A 17,826-nucleotide genomic window follows, 5' to 3' on the forward strand; every position below is an offset into this window, starting at 1 on the left:
CTTCAAAAGCTCACCCGAAGCCAGAATCTGCGGGGACAGTGGCCTTGCCCTGTGGACCTAGTGCTAGAGAACAAAGTGTGGATTCAAGGCAACATGGTGTCTCAGGAGAGTGACGAGTCCTTGTGGGTGCAAAGTCATTGGCTGCCTTGTGACCCACTGTGCTGGCACCTATGTGACATTATTAGGAGGCCACGTGCCTGCACCTGCTGCTACTGTACAAAAAGGTGAGAATCCATCCGTGTCTGAGTCTGACCCCACAGAGCCTCTGCTAAGGTGGTTACTTATTTATTTGTTCTCTTTTCCCATCCTTCTGAGTGGAGCTGCCCTGGGTGGGGTTAGAAAGTGGTCCTGGGATGGAGACACTCATCTGTGGCTCAGAGGGGAAACCAAGTGACGTCTTGACTTGAGGAAAGCAGGAAGTCCGTCCATCCCAGCCTGCACACACCCTGCACCTTCCCTGGGGGAATGGGCGACAGGGCTCAGAGAGTTCTGTGGGACGACACCGTGTGACCTGAGCAAGGCAGTGTCAGCTCCTACAGGACCAGTGCCCTAGATGAGTAGTCCAGGCAAGTGTGTCTGAGGAAAGACATCGTGAAGGCTGTGACAGGGAGGTCACAGCTCCGAGTGTGCCGCCTTGGCTACGATCACCAGCTTAGAGAGCTCAGCTTTGAAGGCCCCAGGCCTGTGAGACACTGCAAGACACAAGCACAGTTAAACCTTGACATGATTTTGAGACCAGATAGTGCTGACAGGGGCCAGGTATGGCAGGGTGCGAGGTGGATGAAAGCAGAGAAGTGCAGAGCTAGGCAGTGTGACACAGGAGATCCCGGCCTGCCTGGGGAACTTAGAGACTGGGAAATTACAAAGAGGGCTAGCAGACATTGTAGGGGCGGAGCCCCTGCTTAGGACCCCCTCCCCTGGCCCCCTGTGAGAGAGCTGGGGGCATAGTAAGCGGGGAGGCTCTATCTAGAATCCCCCAGATGAAGCCTTGAGTAGGCTCTTGTGAGGACGTGGACTGTCTTCCCTGGCTCTCCCTGTCTTCCCAGTGTCTCCCTCACCAGGTCCTCACAGAGTCTAGGAAAGGTACTTTGGTGCACTTGATACTCTAGATTTGGGTACTGAATGGTCCTTTTTGCTTTATTTAGCAGCCTGCCTCGGATGTGTTGTCATAGCAACAGAAAGTGGACCAGTACTGGTGACTAGGATGCTGTGAACTAAACTGGCTGGAGTACCTTTGACACAGGGTCCATCGACATGCGGCTTGTCTTTAGCCCACAGGCCTTTCTCAAGACTGTTTCTGATCTGCAGTACAGTCATGAGGACCATCCTCCACCTCTCTCCAAATGGCTCTTGCTGGCTGCTGGCATGCCTTCCACCCGCTGGGACACACCTTTACCTACCTGCTGTCTTGGTCACTTCAAACTCCTCGCTTTTCAGGGGGACATCACTTTCTCTCTCAAATGCAGCTTTGGACTAAAATCAAACAGAGCACTTCAGCAGACACACATCATAAAGAGAAAAGTCCCCTCCAGTCCCCTTGGTTTGGTCTCCTAGGCACTGTGGCCTAAAGCCAGGCATGCTGGCTAGGGTGGGTGTGGTATTCCCAGGGCGTAGTCCAGGCAGAGCCTAGGCAGTGGGTCAGATCGCAGGTGATGGCAGCCTCGGTCTGTCACTTTGACAGAAACACACTTGGCGAGGCTGCTGTGGAGCTCTGGTGCTCTGAGCAAAGAGCCCGTCACCAGCTACCTGAGGGACAGGAGTTGACCACAGCCACGCTGGCTCTTCCAGCCACTCCGCAAGTACCACCCCCATAATGGGCCTCCCACTGATGTCCTCAACTTGAATAGGAGCTTGGGGGTCAACAGGGTGGCTGAGTCCTTTGCAGTGAATGGTATCTGGGGCCCTGCAGGTATCTTCGTCCTCAGGTCCCCATGACTGCCACTCACGTAGGCCATGGCGTACTCGATCTCAGCACCTTTCAACTCAGCCTTGAACTGTGTGAAGTAGAGGTAGGATTTTCCTTGGGGCCTGTAGAAAGACAGAGTCAGGGCTGGGGGAGGGAGGTGGAGAGGACCCAACTGAAGCTCTGGAAAGAGCCTGGTGACATGGGACTCCATGATGGTAAATTTCCAGGATGCCAAAGCCAGAGGTAGAAAGTAGCTTTGTGGGTGCCAGGAAGTGGGGGAGGGAGGGAGGGGTGACAACTCCTGGTCAGGGCTCTTGGTGTTTACCTTCTTTTTTTTTTGTTTCAAGAGTGGTTTTTGAGAAAGGGTTCGAGGTAGCCCAGAATGGCCAACTATGTGGCCAAGACTGGCCTTGAGCTCCTGATGTCCTAACTTCTGCCTCTTGTTCACTGAACAAGAGAATCAGCTATTGACTGTACTGCACAGCGCTTTGGTGGGTTCCTGCCGTGTGACCAGATTCCACAGTCCCCTGTCTGCTCTCTCCCATCTCCCCCCACCTCCTCTGCCCAGTGCTTTGGTGCCAACACACAAACTGGAGCTTTCTTGGGGTCGCAGGACCACCGCCCAGTCTGTTCCCCACTTGTCCTGCATGGACTATGGTGTGTGCATGCACAGTGGCTGCAGAGACAGCAAGGGAGACAGACATACAGAGACAGACACACAGACAGACAGAGAAAGAGAGACAGACACACACACACACAAAGAGAGAAAGAGAGAGAGAGAGAGAGAGAGAGAGAGAGAGAGAGAAAAGACGGAGAGGACGAGAGAGAGAGAGAGAGAGAGAGAGAGAGAGAGAGAGAGAGAGAGAAGACGGAGAGAGGACCCCCAGCCCAGCATGTGCACAGAAGCTCACCTCCAGATGGTACAGGTAAAGTGCTGACTGTCTTCACTTGTCCCCAGGCTCATCTGCCATTGCTGGGGAGAGAGGACAGGCTTGGTGAGCAAGGACAGGTGGTTAATTAGCTTCTTTGCAAGGCCCACTACACATGGTCCCTCCTAGGCTCTGTATCCTACACTAGAGCCACAGACACTGCCCTGCTGATGGATCAAGACACTATCCAGTCACTTTTCTTCCTGTAACACACCTTGAGAACAGGCGGCAACAGCGAGACCCTGTCTAAATTCAGATGGGCACTGTGGAGCAGGGTCTAGCATGGAGCTCTGACTCCATTCCTGACCAGATTCCCCAGGCCCGTCTGCTCTCTCCCATCTTCCCCTCCCCTCCTTCCTCTGCCCAGTGCCTTGGTGCCAACACACACACTGGAGCTTCCTCGGGGTCGCAGGACCACTGCCCAGTCTGTTCCCCACGTGTCCAGCATGGATCGTGGTGTGCGCATGCGCAGTAGAGGATGTCCGTGGTTTGCGCATGAGCAACGGGGAATATCTGTCACCCAAGTACACAGCTGACTCAGGACAACCAGGATTTAATCTCAGCTACGTAAACAGTAGGAAGCCAGCCTGGCCTACATCAAAAACCAACAATCCAACAATTAACCAAAACCAAAGTAAAAAACCAGCCAGGGCTAGAGAGACAGCTCTGCACCTAAGAGCACAGGCTGCTCTTTCAGAGGACCCGAGCTCTATTACCTGCACCCACACAGTGGCTCACGGCCATCTGTAACTAGTTACAGGAGACCTGAGGCCCTTTTTTGGTCTCCACAGGCACCAGGTATACAGCTGGTGCACATTCATGCAAGCAAAAACCAAACACATAAAATTAAAACATAAAAGGCAAAACCAAAAAAAGCCCCAAAACAACCAGCCAGTCCTCAGAGAGAGTATCTCCAGCCCTGGGTGCTGGCCTTCACCCAGGGACTCCCATCACTGGCCTTCCCTGCTTCCCAAAGGAGTTTTCACTGCCAGGACCTATTTGTGTCAATTACGAGGGGACCCTGCAGCAAGTTTTGTGCATTCTCCCGAAGTAAAGCCCTGAGACCTAACTGCAGCCACGCCCCGGCTCTGAGTGGTTCCTGCCGACTCCACAGATCTGCTATTCCGGATAGTGTGCTGATCCAGAGCGTCCCCATTCTGAAACTATCTGAGAAATGCTTCTAAGAAGGTCCACATCTTGCTTTTCTTTAGTGCTTTTCTGATGTAGCTCAGGCTGTCCTTGGGCTCCGTGAAGTGGAGAATGAACTCCTGATTCTCCTGCCTCAGCCAGAAGAGAGCTGCCACCCATCCTGCTTACTACCAGGCCCTCATAGCCTCGGGCACAGGCAAACCCTAAAACTGCTCACCAAATAAAGTGAAAATTTTCCACTCCCCGAATCATTCACATTAAAGCACACAAATCTGTGAAGTCTAGTCCATAGTGCAGCCATCACTACCATGCTTCTAGAACACTCCATTAGTCCAAAAGGAAGCCCCATTCTGAGCCTTCCCTTAAGCCTCTCTCTGGCCCCAGCACATCTACTTCCTGTCTCAGGGCTCCCGTCCTGGATACTTTGTGTGATGGAATTCCAGACCGTGACTTCTGTCTGTGTCTCACTGAGCGGCGTCCTTGAGGTCCCTCCAGACTGTGGTGCTGTCAGTGCCACTCTCCTTGTAAAGGAAATTGTCACTGTCACTCTCTCCTTGAGCTCTCTGGGAAGCTGGTTCTAGAAGTGGGATCTGTGTTTGTCTCAAGGCCCCCTCCATGGTCTTGGTGGAGGGATGGCCCAGCCCTGTAATGGGCAGCAGCGACAACAGGAGGCATAAGCCATCCCCAGAGCTGACTACAGACTGCTCCGGAGGACCTGCTGCCCTGGACAGTTTCAGCTCAACTCGACACAAGCTGGAGGCACAGGAGAGGAGGGAGAAAACACTCAGTAAACTCAGTCTTCCCATAAAAACAAGCTCGAGGGTATTTTCTTAATTAGTGATCAATGGGGGAGGGCCCAGCCCACTGTGGGTGGAGTCCGCTCTGAGCTGGTGGTCCTGGGTTCTCTAAGACAGCAGGCTGAGCAAGCCATGGGGAGCAAGTCAGCAAGCAGCACCATCCGTGGCCTCTGCATCAGCTCCGCCTCCAGGCTCCTGCCCTCCTTGAGTTCCTTCAGTGATGACAATGATATGGATGTGTAAGCTGAATACACACTCTCCACACTGCTTGCTTTGGTGGTGGTGACTCATCACAGCAATAGTAAGCCTACGTAGGATGCCCATGTTCAGTTCCCAGCACCCACTGGGCAGCTCACAACCACTCAAGAACTCTAGCTCCTCTAACCTCAGAGGGCGACACACCCACATGTACACACCTGCACATCCAGCTACATACACATGCTTAAAAACCCTGCGTGGAGTGGAGAAGACAGGCTGGGGGCTAGGTCCTGGGGGCTCGCCCATGGGCTCTCCAGCTGACTGCCGTCTTGCTTCCTCAGATGGTTTCTTCTTACTCAAGAGATACCTCATCGGTTATAGCACTGGCTGCTCTTGAAGACAACCTGAGTTTGATGCCCAGCACCCAAATGGTGATTCACAACTGTAACTCCAGTTCCAGGAGATCCGATGCCCTCTTCTGGCCTCTGTGGTCACTGCACGCTGGTTTCTGCTCATCTAGTAACCTGGAGATATTCGGCTGTCTGCAGCCTCTCCATTTTTTTTCCTTGTTTGTTCTATACATAATAAACTCACTCATTCAACACCACAAGCAGGGCTATTAGTACTGTCCGTGACATGCACAACACTCTTATTCATGGGTGTGTGATACTCCTGTTCATCCGTGGAAAGAGTCACTTCCACTCATTGCTTCCATGGAAAGTTATACTCAGAACACTCCTGTCCAAGGTTCTGGAGACACCAATAATTCCACTGAGTGAACTAACCTGTGTGCAGGACAGTTGCCTGTCACGGTATGCAGGCAGCTGACCTCATAACAATTCTCCTGGATGCCCTGCATGCTGCCAGCTCACAGGCTGCCCTGAGGACTGTCCCAGGCTGGCTGCTCAGGTGAGTCTCCTAAGGCACAGATCGTCTTGTGATAACAAAGGCCCCATTGCCCTTGGTAGTGACACTGTCATCCAGCACCAGGACGCAGAGGCAGGTAGAGCGACAGCAGCTCGAGGCCAGCAAGGACTACACAGTACGATCCCATCTTAAAACGTGAACAGAATGACTAAAACAGTAAGAACCGCAGTGGCTCACTGATCACACAGAGATTAATCATCAGGGACCGGCACTGTGGGTTGCTGGTTCCATTAGGCAGAAGCCAAGGCAACTAACTAGTGGGCCTTCAGGCTCAAGGGACTGAGAATTCAGTGCCTCAAGAGTTTGGCCTCGACACCAGCTGTGTGACACCCTGAGGAACCTACCTCATTGGTCCCTCCTTGGGAAGCGTAAGTGAATGTGCATGTAAACTTGTCCTGCAGAAGGAAAAAGAAAAGGAGGCTGAAGGGCAAAGATCTCAACACTCAGAATCAAGACCCGAGCATCCTGGGCATGGTACTGTGTGCGTGTCATCTCTGGTACCCAGGAGGCTGAGGCAGAACTGGGAAACTGGGACATAAGTCAGCCTGGGCGAATTATCAAGGTGCTGTCCTGATGTAAAACAGTAGAGGCCCTGCCCAGATAGTCAAGGCTTGAGCCTGTCTAGAATCAAGCAGTGAGGGGCTGGGACGGTGACTCAGGAGTGGAGTCTCTCCTAGAGTTTCCCAGTGAGGAGCGAGGGGCGTGGCTCAGGGGAGAAGCCTCTGCCTATGCAGGGCTCAGAACACTGGCTCAGCCTATGTGAGAACTTAGGTTCTATCCCTCAGTACCATATAAAACAAAGACGGTTGTGACACCCTCCAGTGGCCATCAGATTTCTTTCCTCTCAGGAGCGCAGACCTTTGCTCAAATCCCTGTGGCTTCCTGGGAAGGTCAAATAGCCTTCAGCAGCCACCCCTTTAGAACAGTGCCTGTGAGGTCAGTACTTGGGGCTCCTGATGGGTATAGTATAGGTATTTTACTACTTCTCGCCTGCAACACAAGCCTTCCAGGAGGCACAGGACTATAACAACGTTCTCAAGAGTCGGTCACCAGGGACACAGCCGTCGCAGAGGCAAGGCTGGCTGCTAGCCTCACAGCCAGAGAGAAGAAAGTTGATGGACCCGTCCGTGTACGGCTTGGGGTGCTTCCTCTCTAGTCCGAGTTCAGAGAGCAATCCTCGTGCGACCTGTACAACCTGTCCCCTAGATCCGCTGCTCTTATCAACCAGCATCCCCTTTCTAGAAAGAGACGGGCAAACGGAAGTTGCCTTGCAGGTAGGGAATGACCGACAGGTGACGAATGAGCCAGCCACATCCCTGCTTCAGGGAACGCTGCCCCTGCCATTCTGACCGGTCTCCGGGGCTCCCTGACCCGCAATCTGGCTCCCGCGATACCGGCAGTCCACAGGATGCTCGTGGACTCCACTGCAGGAGGCTTTACACATACCCCGGGTCCTACGTCCTGGGAGAAGGAATGCACGACACCTCCGGGCCTCACGTCGAATGGCACGGTGGTGGGCTCGGACACAGCGGCCGCCAACTTGAGCGCCGCGGCCGCCAGGACCACCACCGTCCAGAAGCCTCCGCTGGGGGCCGCCATCTTGCTTCCGGGGCAATGCGCAGGCGCTAGCGGACGTGGCGTGACCCGCGCGGGACACGTCGACGCGGAAGTGTGACGCTCTCGCCCCGCCCGACCTGGACACTGGCTTTGACAGCCATGTTGGGGCGGGACTCGTCTAGGCACGTGATGTACTACAGCGCCTCTGATTGGTGCTCACAGATGCCTCTTAGCGCTATTGGGTTCAGAGTTTGCAGGTAACGTTTACCTTTTTCCCCCGGATATTTTTATATCGCACTTAAATGGGCTCCCGGACTCCCGTCAGGACAACTTAGGGGTTGACTGTGTTTGATTTTTGTTAGATTATCTTGTTAATATGGCTTACTTCATTTTTGTCTATGTTTTTGGTTTTGGTTTTTCTAAGACCGGGTGCAGGAACTCTCTCCAGGCTGGCCTTGAACTCGGACATCTGCCTGACTCTGCCGCATGAGCGCTGAGATTAAAGGCGTAGTCCCTCACCACCACCAGTTGATTGTTTTTTGTTCTGTAACTTATTTTACTTTTTAAAAAAACATTTTAAGTTTTATTCAAAAATATTTTATTGTGAGGACTAGGGTGATGGCTCAGCAATTAAGAGCACTGGCTGATCTATAGAGGACCAAGATTTGAGGCCCAGCACCCACATGGTGGTTCACAACTTTAACTCCAGTTCCAAGAGATCCGATGCCCGCCCTCTTCTGGCCTCTGCAGGTGCCAGGCGTGCATGTGGTGCACAGACATGTATGCAGGCAAAAAGCCATACACACATAAAAATAATATAATAATAACAGTACTTTAAAAGTAGACTCTTCCAGTTTTGCAGCTTCCTAGGGGCCGCAGGTGTTGTTTTGCTGTCCTCCTTCCCACCCCAGTCTATGGGCTGCTGCAGTAAAGTGTCCCCCACAAGTGCTGTCGAAAATGGCAGCACCGTTGACATCTCAGCCTGCAGCCTTCACAGGGTCTGTCCATGGGTGGCTCATCTCTCCAGCCTCCCCCTGACCCAGTAGCCCCACAGAGATGTTGCCTCAGCAAAAGCTGGCTGCATCCAGGACTTCCCATCCAGAACTTATCCATGGGTCTGATGCAGGGAAAAGGGAGTGAAAAAAAAGCCACCAATCGCTGAGCTGGAAAATCCACCAGTCCCATGAGATACACCCCCCCCAAAACAAACAAAAACCCCACAAAACCCAATCCTTGAGCCTTCCCCAAGCTCAGCACTTGAAACTCCACTAATCCTCAATCTGGAAATCTCTGTCCTGAAAAGCTCCGCCCCTCTCAGAAATCCTATGCAGGCACTGCCCCTTGGTCTAGCTCCCAGCTGTCCTCTCCCAGGAGAGGAGGGCAGCTGTTTCTGGATTTATCACTCCACATCCTGGACTCCCCAATAAAATTTTTCTGCCTGGTGTCTCTCTCCTCGGAAGAAGCCAAGAAGAAAAGCAACGAGGAAGCAGAGAAGGTGCAGAGCCGAGGCTCCTGAGCTAAGGCCCGCTGCGGATACCTTCCCCTAAGACCTCCATCACCTCTGCTGAGGAGGCTTCCTCTCAGCGCTGTGCTGTCCCTGGGCTTCCGTGCAAGCGGACACTGACACTGCCTGTCTGCTCTTTCGGTCACTCCCCGTCCTTTTCTTTCACTGTTAGCTGTCCCTTTCCATTATTCAGCGTGTGGAGGTCATAGGGCAGCTCGCAGGGCCAGTTTCTCCAACCCAAATGGTTTTTGGAGCTCACTCTTGGGTTGTCAGGCTCGGCAGCAAGCGCTTTAACTTGCTGAGCCATCCCGTGAGCCCCGTTTCTCTTTCCCACACTCCTTTTGAATGAAAAGGAATGGGCTATTTCACTAATCACAGAGGCCGTTTCTGTGCTTCCCAAGGTTGGGACAGAACCTGGCAGAAAAGACCAGATGACCTGCGTGAGATTACTTATAGGGAAGTCTTTCATCTTTAACAATTGTTTTCTATAATATTGATTTTTTTAAGACGGGGTTTCTCTGTGTGGCCCTGGCTGTCATGAAATCCCCTCTGTAGACAAGGCTGGTATCAAACTCACAGAGATACACCTGATTCTGCCTCCCAAGTGCTGGGCTGGAGCCCACACTGGGCTATCCTATACACCTGAGCACTGTCCCCACCCCCACCCTCCCATCACCTGCCCTTAGTCCCCAGCCTGGCACCGCAGGGCCCACAGAACCCGCAGTCCCTCGGTCCTCCAGCCAACAGCACTTGAGAAGGAGCATCACCGTCTTCATTTGGAATTGTTTAATGAGTCTACGTACCACATAATTATAAAAGAATAAGAATTGACAAAAATATTTTCTTTCCATAATATGTAGAGGTGGTTTCTGGTTTGGTTGTTGTTTGTTTGTTCTCTTTCTTTTTTACTTCTGTATGCCGGAACTCTTGTAGGAGGCGGTGGGGAAGGGCTATAACCCTGAGGTCAGGACATGTCCTACTCCCGACCCTGGCACCCCGAGGTGATAAGTGAGGAGGAGCCGGGCAGCAGACAGGCAGGGCAGAAGGTGCCCAGACGGAGGCTTGGCAGCTCCACATAGTCTGGGCGTAGGGAGAGTGTGGGGTCCCCATCTGCCCAGTGCTGTACCTTCAGTTTCATGACTTGGTACCGCTTACTTCCTGTCTTTTAAATAATTATTTAAAATGCCCAACCCAAACACACATGACTGCGGGGGTGGTGGGCAGCACATGCTTCTGTGTGGGGACGGTGCTGCAAGGTCGGGGCCATGGCAGCCTGGTGGAAGCGTGGGCACAATGGCGGCTTCTCACCAGCTCAATGAGGGTGGCATGAGGGCCACCGCCTGTGTCCTGGCCCCCAGGCAGCAGCAGCAGCAGCAAGCAAACAAATTGGAAGCTTCAAAAATTAAGATTACAAAAACGCAAGAAAAGCAGCTGTGGTGTAAGGACGCAGGTCTGAGGTCACAGGTGTTCTTGCAGGAAATGCAGCAAAGTCACCTCATAATGCTCTCCAGACTCACGGCAGCGAATGCTGTGTCTCTCATTTGGGTAGATCTGCAGAAGAGGCAGGGCTGTGGTCAGGCCAGCTGGGAACCCCACCGCACCCCTGGGACCGGGTGCACTAATGGCTTGCCACATATGGCCGAGGACTTGGAGACATGAGTTACTGTGTCACCAGGTCTAGGGTGAGTGGATCTCTTCCACAGACCACAGCTGCCAGCCACCTGTGATGTGGGGAAGGCCGAAAACCCACTACCCTTGCCTGCCATAAATCCATCCCCAGACAAGTCTGAGGACACCAACCCACCCAAACCTCAGGTCCCTGAGCTTCTCACAGTTAAGGAAAGCAAAGTCATCACCTCTATCAGAGAAGGGTCCCTGCCCCTCTACTGCCCTGATTGTCTGGTATCTCCCCTACAGTCCACCCACACACTGACATGTCTCCCCTCCTCAGGGCTGAAGACCTGTAGTAAGCTCCACCCCTCGCCAACAAGGCTCCGCCCAGCAGGTCCCCAAATCTCAGGGCTCTCACTCTCATAGCTGTGCCCAGGTCTGGGGCTCCTAGGGCCTCAGTCCTCACCAATTCACTCACTCCTGCACCTTTAAATGTCCCCTCCCTCAGGCAACTCCTCTTGGGTCTCTAATCATTGGGGGGCAGTCCCATGCCTGTGGCCAAGTGGATTCATCAAAACTGGGGTCTCACTGAGGTGCAATCACTGAGAACCAGTATTCCCAGCACTGAAGCAATCTGGGATGTGGGGACCATTGGCACAGGCTCGTCAGTAAAGACCTGACTGAACGAAGAGCCCTTCGGAGCTCAGACAATAGGAGCGTGGAGTTGGGGGACAGAGGATGGGAGCCTGGGATTTTGCCTTGGTCCCCAAACCACGTACCTGGAGCTGGTATGGCTTCCCTGCTCGGATCAGCTGGGACACCAGGAAATTTGTGTGGAAAAAGTGCACGTTTTCATCCAGGAAGCCGTGGAGGATCAGCAGGCGGTTAGGCCTGGAGGAGACAGGGGCTGGTGAGGCCCTGGGAGACAGGGTCATCCCCCAGCTCCAGTGCAGCAGGCGGGACCAAAGCAGAGGGAAAGAGATGTCTACAGTAGGCCCATGCCCAGGCATTCTGGCATGGTGGAATGTTCTGCAAGCATGTTCCCACCATGACCACCACTGACACTGTTTGTGTTACACACCAACCAGTAGCCACTGCAGCCCCTCAGAATATCAAAGGTGGTAGGAGGAACCGAGAAGGTGAATTTTCTCTTTTAATTCAGATTTACTTACTTAGGTATTTATCTTTGAGGCAAGGTCTCATGTAGCTAGGCTGCCTCTGAACTGCCCATGTAGCTAAGGGGGACACTGAACTCCTGATCCTCCTGCCTCCTTGGCTGACAGGCCATGCGCCGCCATGCCTGGGATCTACAGTGCTGGGATGGGGCCCAGGGCTCCCTGCATACTGAGCACACACTGTACCACAGGGCCCAGGCCCAGCCATTTTATTTCAACTTTATACACTAATGCTCAGGTGAATGACAGCCTTTGATGCTTTTGTGGCTTCATAATGTTGTAAACCCATTACTTACTTCTCTAGTTCTAGAACATTCAATCCCTGCAGAGAAAGAGCCATCCCAGTGTAGTGATGCCTGGGCCCTGGCAGCCCCTCCTCTGCTTCCACACCTCAGCTTGGTGCATGAGAGCCTGACTGCAGGAGCCTTGCAGGGGTGCAGGCAATAGTGGGAATTTCCACTTAGTGGAGAGGCCTGCGCCCCACTGACACTTTCATCTGAGAGGTGGCCGTGTGTGAGATTTCGAGGTCCAGATACATCATCAAGGCTGGACAGGAGTTCATGGGCTGCTGGGCTGTGTGGGAGCTGAGGTGCGACAGCCAGCTGTGGACCTATCCCCAACATCGTGCACTACACCCCCAACAGGCACCTGGAAGCCTGAGCTCAGCAGGGCAGCTGGCAGGGAGGACGGGAGGGCGTGGCGGGTGGTGAGTGGGTGTGGCTTACTCATTGGGCAGCTTCTCCACATGCAGGGCTACAGACCCCGCCTCGTATCCTTGCTGATTGTTTTCAGGGACATCCATGTATCGTTCCGTGTACCCTGTGTCATAGGCCATCCACACAGTGACAGGAGCACCCGCAATGGCTACCTGGAAGACACAGGGGATGGATCTGGCAGGGAGAGAGGCGTCGGATGTGGAGTCTGGCCTTGGCCAAGATTGTGGGCCTCAGCAGAGGGCTAGGAAGCTCATGCATGGGGGTGGTGGCTGGAAGGGGACCCCCAGGCGCGTCCCTGTGGGCGTTAAGCTGCAGGGTGTGGAGGGAGGGCCCGTCCCACCTTCCTGCCTCCTCCGCCTCCTCATGGCCGCCGCCCCACAGTGCCCTGCCAGTCCCGGGGCCTGCGTCCCCCTGCTGCTCCTCACAGCATGCCCCACCTCTGCCCCTCCGAGGGAGGGGTCCCGGGCTTGGCCTCCCACATAGAGCTGCTGGCGGATGCCATCCTGGGGTCGGTGGTGGCAGGCAATGAGGAGGGGGACTCGGCCTCGTGGGGCGGCTGCGGGGAGAGATAGCCAGGTGGCAAGGCCCCTGCCGAGGTGCTTGCGCTGGGTTGGGGGTCTGGGGTGGGCACAAGGGGCTAAGGGTGGGTGGGCATCAGGCTGCAGGTGGCTACACAGGGGTGAGACCCACCTTGAATACTTGTGGCTTGTGGATAAGCCCCATGAGTGAGAGGAAGCCACCGTAGGACCAGCCATGGATGGCGACTCGGCTCATGTCAATGAAGCCGTACTTCTCAGCCACATACTGCAAGCCTTCCACCTGGTCCTCAATCTCCACCTGGCCCTGCGGAAACCCAGCACTCCTGTGACCTCCGCTTGGGGGATGACCGGCATCCCACACCATGTCGCCATGTTGCTAGCAAGAAGCCTGTCCTCTTAGACTCCAAGTAGTGTTTAGAAGTATCTGCCCAGAATGGCCCAGCTAAAGCTGGGCTGGCACCACCACCACCGTCCCCATCAGCCCTGTCATCACCGTCACCATTACTACCACCATTAAAACAATCATCAGCACCATCACCACCATCATCACCATCTCCACCACCACCATCATCATCATCACCATTGTTCCAGCCACCACACTAAATACCAGTGTCCCCACCACCTTATCTGTTCCCTTTTTCTGTCATACCCTTCAATTCCCTGGGCTGAGGCAGCTCCATAGTGTTAGGCTGTGCTTGGGCTACCATCCTCTCCTGTCCCGCTCAGGGCTAGGAAGAGTGGCAGGCACCTGTGTTCCCTGGACCCGCTTGTTCTCAATGGACACTGCAGGAGTGGGACTCACCATCTGATTTTTCAGGGCCCCCTCGAAGTGCAGGCCCCGCTGACAGGAGCCCCGACCATCGATCACCACCACAGCATAGCCCAAGGATGCCAGTGTGTTTAGCCGCAGGTACTTGATGCCCTTAAAGGAGTTGTTCACCAACTGCACCTGCAGGCAAGGCAGGCAGTGAGAGCTGCAGAGGTGCTGGGGGGTGGGCAGTGAGAGCTGCAGGGGTGCTGGGGGGTAGGCAGTGAGAGCTGCAGGGGTGCTGGGGGGTAGGCAGTGAGAGCTGCATGGGTGCTGGGGGATGGGCAGTGAGAGCTGCAGGGGTGCTGGGGGATGGGCAGTGAGAGCTGCAGGGGTGCTGGGAGCAGGCAGTGAGAGCTGCAAGGGTGCTGGGGAGTGGGCGGTGAGAGCTGCAGGGGTGCTGGGGGGAAAGGCCTGGGCCAGGGTATACCCACCTGTGGGCCCCCATAGACAAAGAGCACAGTGGGGTGCTTCCTCCCAGGTTGCAGGGTGTGTGGCTTGTAGATCATGCCGTACAGCTGCACGTCTGCACGGGTGTGAAAGTGGAAGATCTCAGGGGGCACATAGTCCGGGGGGCAACCTGAGAAAACAAAAGCGCTGTGTGGAGTGGCCCGTGGACCTGCTTCTGCCCAAAAGATGATCTTGGGGGAGCTGCATGGGGGGCACCACAGGGGTTGAGCAATCCCTATGGCCAGGAACTTGCCCACCCCCACCCAGGGTTCCTCCACCGCAGGGTTCTGGCCACTGTGGGGAACTGGAGTGTGGTAGAGACCAGTGATGGCTTCAGAGAATGCACACCCCTAACCATGGCTGCCCTTAGGTTTCCCTGCTGTTTCTCAAGAAATGGCGCACAGTAACACTGGTCACCTGCCCAGGAGGACCAAGGCCTTACTTTCCTAAGACACAATTTCTTTATATAGCCCACACTGGCTTAGACCCAAACTTATAATCCTCCTGCCTCCACATCCTGAGGGCTGGGATGACCACACTTGGTGTGGTGGTTTGAAAAGGTTTGGCTCTCAATAGACTCATGTGTACAAACACTTGACAGGTAGTGGCACCATTAGGTGGTGAGGCCTTGTTGGAGAAACTCTGTCATTCTCGGGGTGGGCTTTGAGGCCCCTATACTCAAGCTATCCACAGTGTAGTTCACAGTCTCCCTCTACTGCCTGTGGATCAAGATCTAGAAGTCTCAGCTCCTCCAGCACCTGTCTGCCTGCACACCACCATGCTTGTTGCCATGAAGATAATGGACCAGGCTGGAGAGAACACTGCCAGTTAAGAGCACTGCCTGCATTTCCAGAGGTCCTGAGTTCAATTCCCAACAACCACATGGTGGCTCACAACCATCTGTAATGGGGTCTGATGCCCTCTTCTGGTGTGTCTGAAGACAGCTACAGTGAACTCACATACATTAAATAAATAAACCTTTAAAAAAGGATGAGTTGAAGATCTGAACTTGTTGAGGTGGTCATGATGTCTTTTCATGGCAATAAATCCCCAAGACATAGCTTGGTACCAGGGACTGGGGTGTTGCTGTGCCCATGCTTCTGGTTGGAGGGATGTGGATTTACGGACTTTGGATTAGGAAAGCACTGGAGTGTTTTAAGCAGGGATAAGTGGTTATATTAGTAGAACACAGAAGACAGTGGTGCTGAGGGCGATTGAACTGTGGGCCTGGCGCAAGAGGATTCAGAGAAGAATGTTAGCGTGTGGCCTACAGGCTGCTCTTACTGACATTCTGGCTGAGCGTGTGGTTCACTCCTGTCCTTGTCTGAACTGTCTGCCTTGAAGAGTTGAGATTGATTGTGTTGGCAGAGGAAATCTCAGGAGACCTGACACAGACTCTGCTGTGTGGTTACTAGTGTCCACTCTCATGAACAGTGTTTGCATGAGGAGGAAAGCTGGGCAAGGGGGAACACAAAAGGAGAAACGGGGCACCAAAAAGTTGAAATTGAGCTAAATCTTCAGTTGGAGAAGAAAAAACAAATTAAAGATATTAAAAAGGAATAAGTGAGCCGTAACCTCAGGCCAGGATCCTACCCAGCAAGGCCCCCACCGTGTGAGAAGGACTTAGAGCCACTGACAACAGGAAGCTGGTGGAGATGTCATTGAATAAGGATGCCATGTTCCGGCCCCAGCAAACAGTAAACTTGGCAGCTTCAGCCATCTGGTTCTGGGTTCAGTCAAGGTTAGAGAAAGGAGCTATGGAATCCTTGTGACTAAGGAAAGCTGCCGAAGCCAGGTGTGTGGCAGGGGTGTCCTTGTCTGGAGGCCCAGAGAGGCCGCTGTGTAACACTGCGAAGGAGAAGCCTGGAATGCTCTGGAGGCCCCAAGAGGTCAGAGACACCAGAGCCGTGGAACATGTGCTGAAGAGACCTGCTAACAGGGTATGGGGCCAGCCTAAGAGAAAGACGAGAGTGCTGCAGTCAACAAAGCTGGAAAGCGCACAGCCTTTGCCATCAGACATGGTGATGCCATGTGCGGAGTTTCCCAGGTTTTTCAGCCTTGCGTTGGCCCAGCATTTCCTCACTCTGCTCCCACCCCGACATTTTGGAATGGTGATGTATATCCTGTGCCACTGTATGTTAGAAGGAAGTGACCTGCTTTTTTATTTTGATTTTACAGGGGATTCTAGTTAAGAGAGTGCATGAATCTAACATTGTTGAGACTGACAGATCTGGGGACCTTTGAGGTTGGACTAAATGCATTTTGCATGTTATAGCTATAAGCCTATGGGGGCCCGGGAGTGGAGTGTGGTAGTCTGAACAGGTTATGACCCCACAGACTCATGTGTTTGAATGCTTGATCTACAGGACCGGCACTATTAGGAGGTGTGGCCTTGTTGGAGGAAGTGTGTGTGTCACTGTGAGGTTTCTATGCTTCAGCTGTGCCCAGTGGCTCACAGTCTCCTGTTGTCTATGGATGTAGCACTCTCAGCTCCTTCTCCAGCACCATGCCTGCCTGGATGCTGCCGTGTTTCCCACCATGATGACAATGGACTGAACCTCAGAACTGTAAGACGTGCCTTGGTTATGGCGTCTCCTCACAGCAATGGAACACTGACTAAGATGCATGGGTTCGAGGAATGGAGTTGGGGCTTCTGATATGCCCGAATTCTACCACTGAGCCCCTGCCATTCTTCTAGGTCTTTCCAAGGCATGCTCAGGACAGTGGATGAACAAGTCCTCCAAGTCCTGTGTACTGAAACTGAAACTCAAAGCTCTTCACACAGAGTTTCAGTGGACCTCGGGCTCAGGTGATTTCTCAGAACACGTTTTCTTTTTCTGAGGCCCCTCTGGTAACTGACCCTGTGCTCCCTGTCAAAATTACAATTCCCACAGGGCAGTGGTGGCACACGCCTTTCTTTAATCCTAGTCCTCCAGAGGCAGAGGCAGGCAGATCTCTGAGGTGGAGGCCAGCCTGGTCTACAGAGTGAATTCCAGGAAAGCCAGGGCTACACAAAGAAACCCTGTCTCAAAAAAAACCAAAAACAAACAACAATCATAAAAAACTCCTACAACTTCCAAACATCTGGTTTCAGAGGCACCGTCACAGAAATTACCCCAGGGTGGCAGCCACACTGAGTCAAGAGAGGCACAGGAACCCCTCTACCTGAGATGACTATTCCCCACGTGTGCACCTGTCACTGGGAGCCCGTTTGTCTGCCTTGCCCTTTCCCCTGGCTGGTGGAAGGGCCAGCTCCCTGAGATCACACTACTCACTGGCTGCTTCCATCATGCTGGCCCAGAAGCGTGGTTGCTTGTGCAGCGGGTCGTCATCAGGGCCGCTCAGCTTGTACACATGCACACAGGGCGGCGTGCTCACACTGCTGTAGTGACTCACGAACATGTCGAAGTTCTGCTGGCCGCAGGGTGGCACTCAGTGTACAGGAGCAGGCTTCTGCCTTCCCCAGAGACACCGTACAGCCCCACCCACCTGTGGATCATTGCCACACCCTGTGGCGATTATGAACCTGCCCAGTGAGGCCCATTCCCAGGCTAGAGACC

The 17,826-nt window shown here is 53.7% G+C and overlaps 2 protein-coding genes across 8 annotated transcripts in view; both read right to left on the minus strand.

The window, feature by feature from the left end:
• Positions 1-269: 269 nt before the first annotated feature.
• On the minus strand, positions 270-7,544 carry Mydgf (myeloid derived growth factor). Its single transcript, XM_034499235.2, has 6 exons — positions 7,353-7,544; positions 6,251-6,301; positions 2,818-2,879; positions 1,947-2,028; positions 1,401-1,473; positions 270-692 (listed from the first exon to the last, which is right to left on the minus strand). Exons 1-6 carry the CDS (start codon positions 7,503-7,505, stop codon positions 613-615), a joined length of 501 nt encoding a protein of 166 aa, XP_034355126.1. The 5' UTR covers positions 7,506-7,544; the 3' UTR covers positions 270-612.
• Positions 7,545-9,738: 2,194 nt separating this feature from the next.
• Positions 9,739-17,826, minus strand: part of Dpp9 (dipeptidyl peptidase 9) — a 54,660-nt gene continuing 46,572 nt past the window's right edge. For 3 of the 7 annotated variants that reach the window (XM_076931995.1, XM_076931993.1, XM_076931992.1), the window contains exons 15-22: positions 17,542-17,677; positions 14,251-14,396; positions 13,811-13,957; positions 13,160-13,312; positions 12,907-13,025; positions 12,479-12,643; positions 11,358-11,469; positions 10,195-10,518 (exon numbers count right to left, since the gene is read on the minus strand). In XM_076931995.1, the coding sequence (XP_076788110.1) occupies positions 10,426-10,518; positions 11,358-11,469; positions 12,479-12,643; positions 12,907-13,025; positions 13,160-13,312; positions 13,811-13,957; positions 14,251-14,396; positions 17,542-17,677 (1,071 nt within the window). In that variant the 3' untranslated portion in view covers positions 10,195-10,425. Of the gene's footprint in view, positions 10,519-11,357; positions 11,470-12,478; positions 12,644-12,906; positions 13,026-13,159; positions 13,313-13,810; positions 13,958-14,250; positions 14,397-17,541; positions 17,678-17,826 lie in introns of those variants that run through there. The other 4 variants (XM_034498101.2, XM_034498100.2, XM_034498099.2 and 1 more) reach the window with 3 other exon arrangements.

This window comes from Arvicanthis niloticus, chromosome 3 (assembly GCF_011762505.2).
Source record: "Arvicanthis niloticus isolate mArvNil1 chromosome 3, mArvNil1.pat.X, whole genome shotgun sequence".
NCBI lineage: Eukaryota > Metazoa > Chordata > Mammalia > Rodentia > Muridae > Arvicanthis > Arvicanthis niloticus.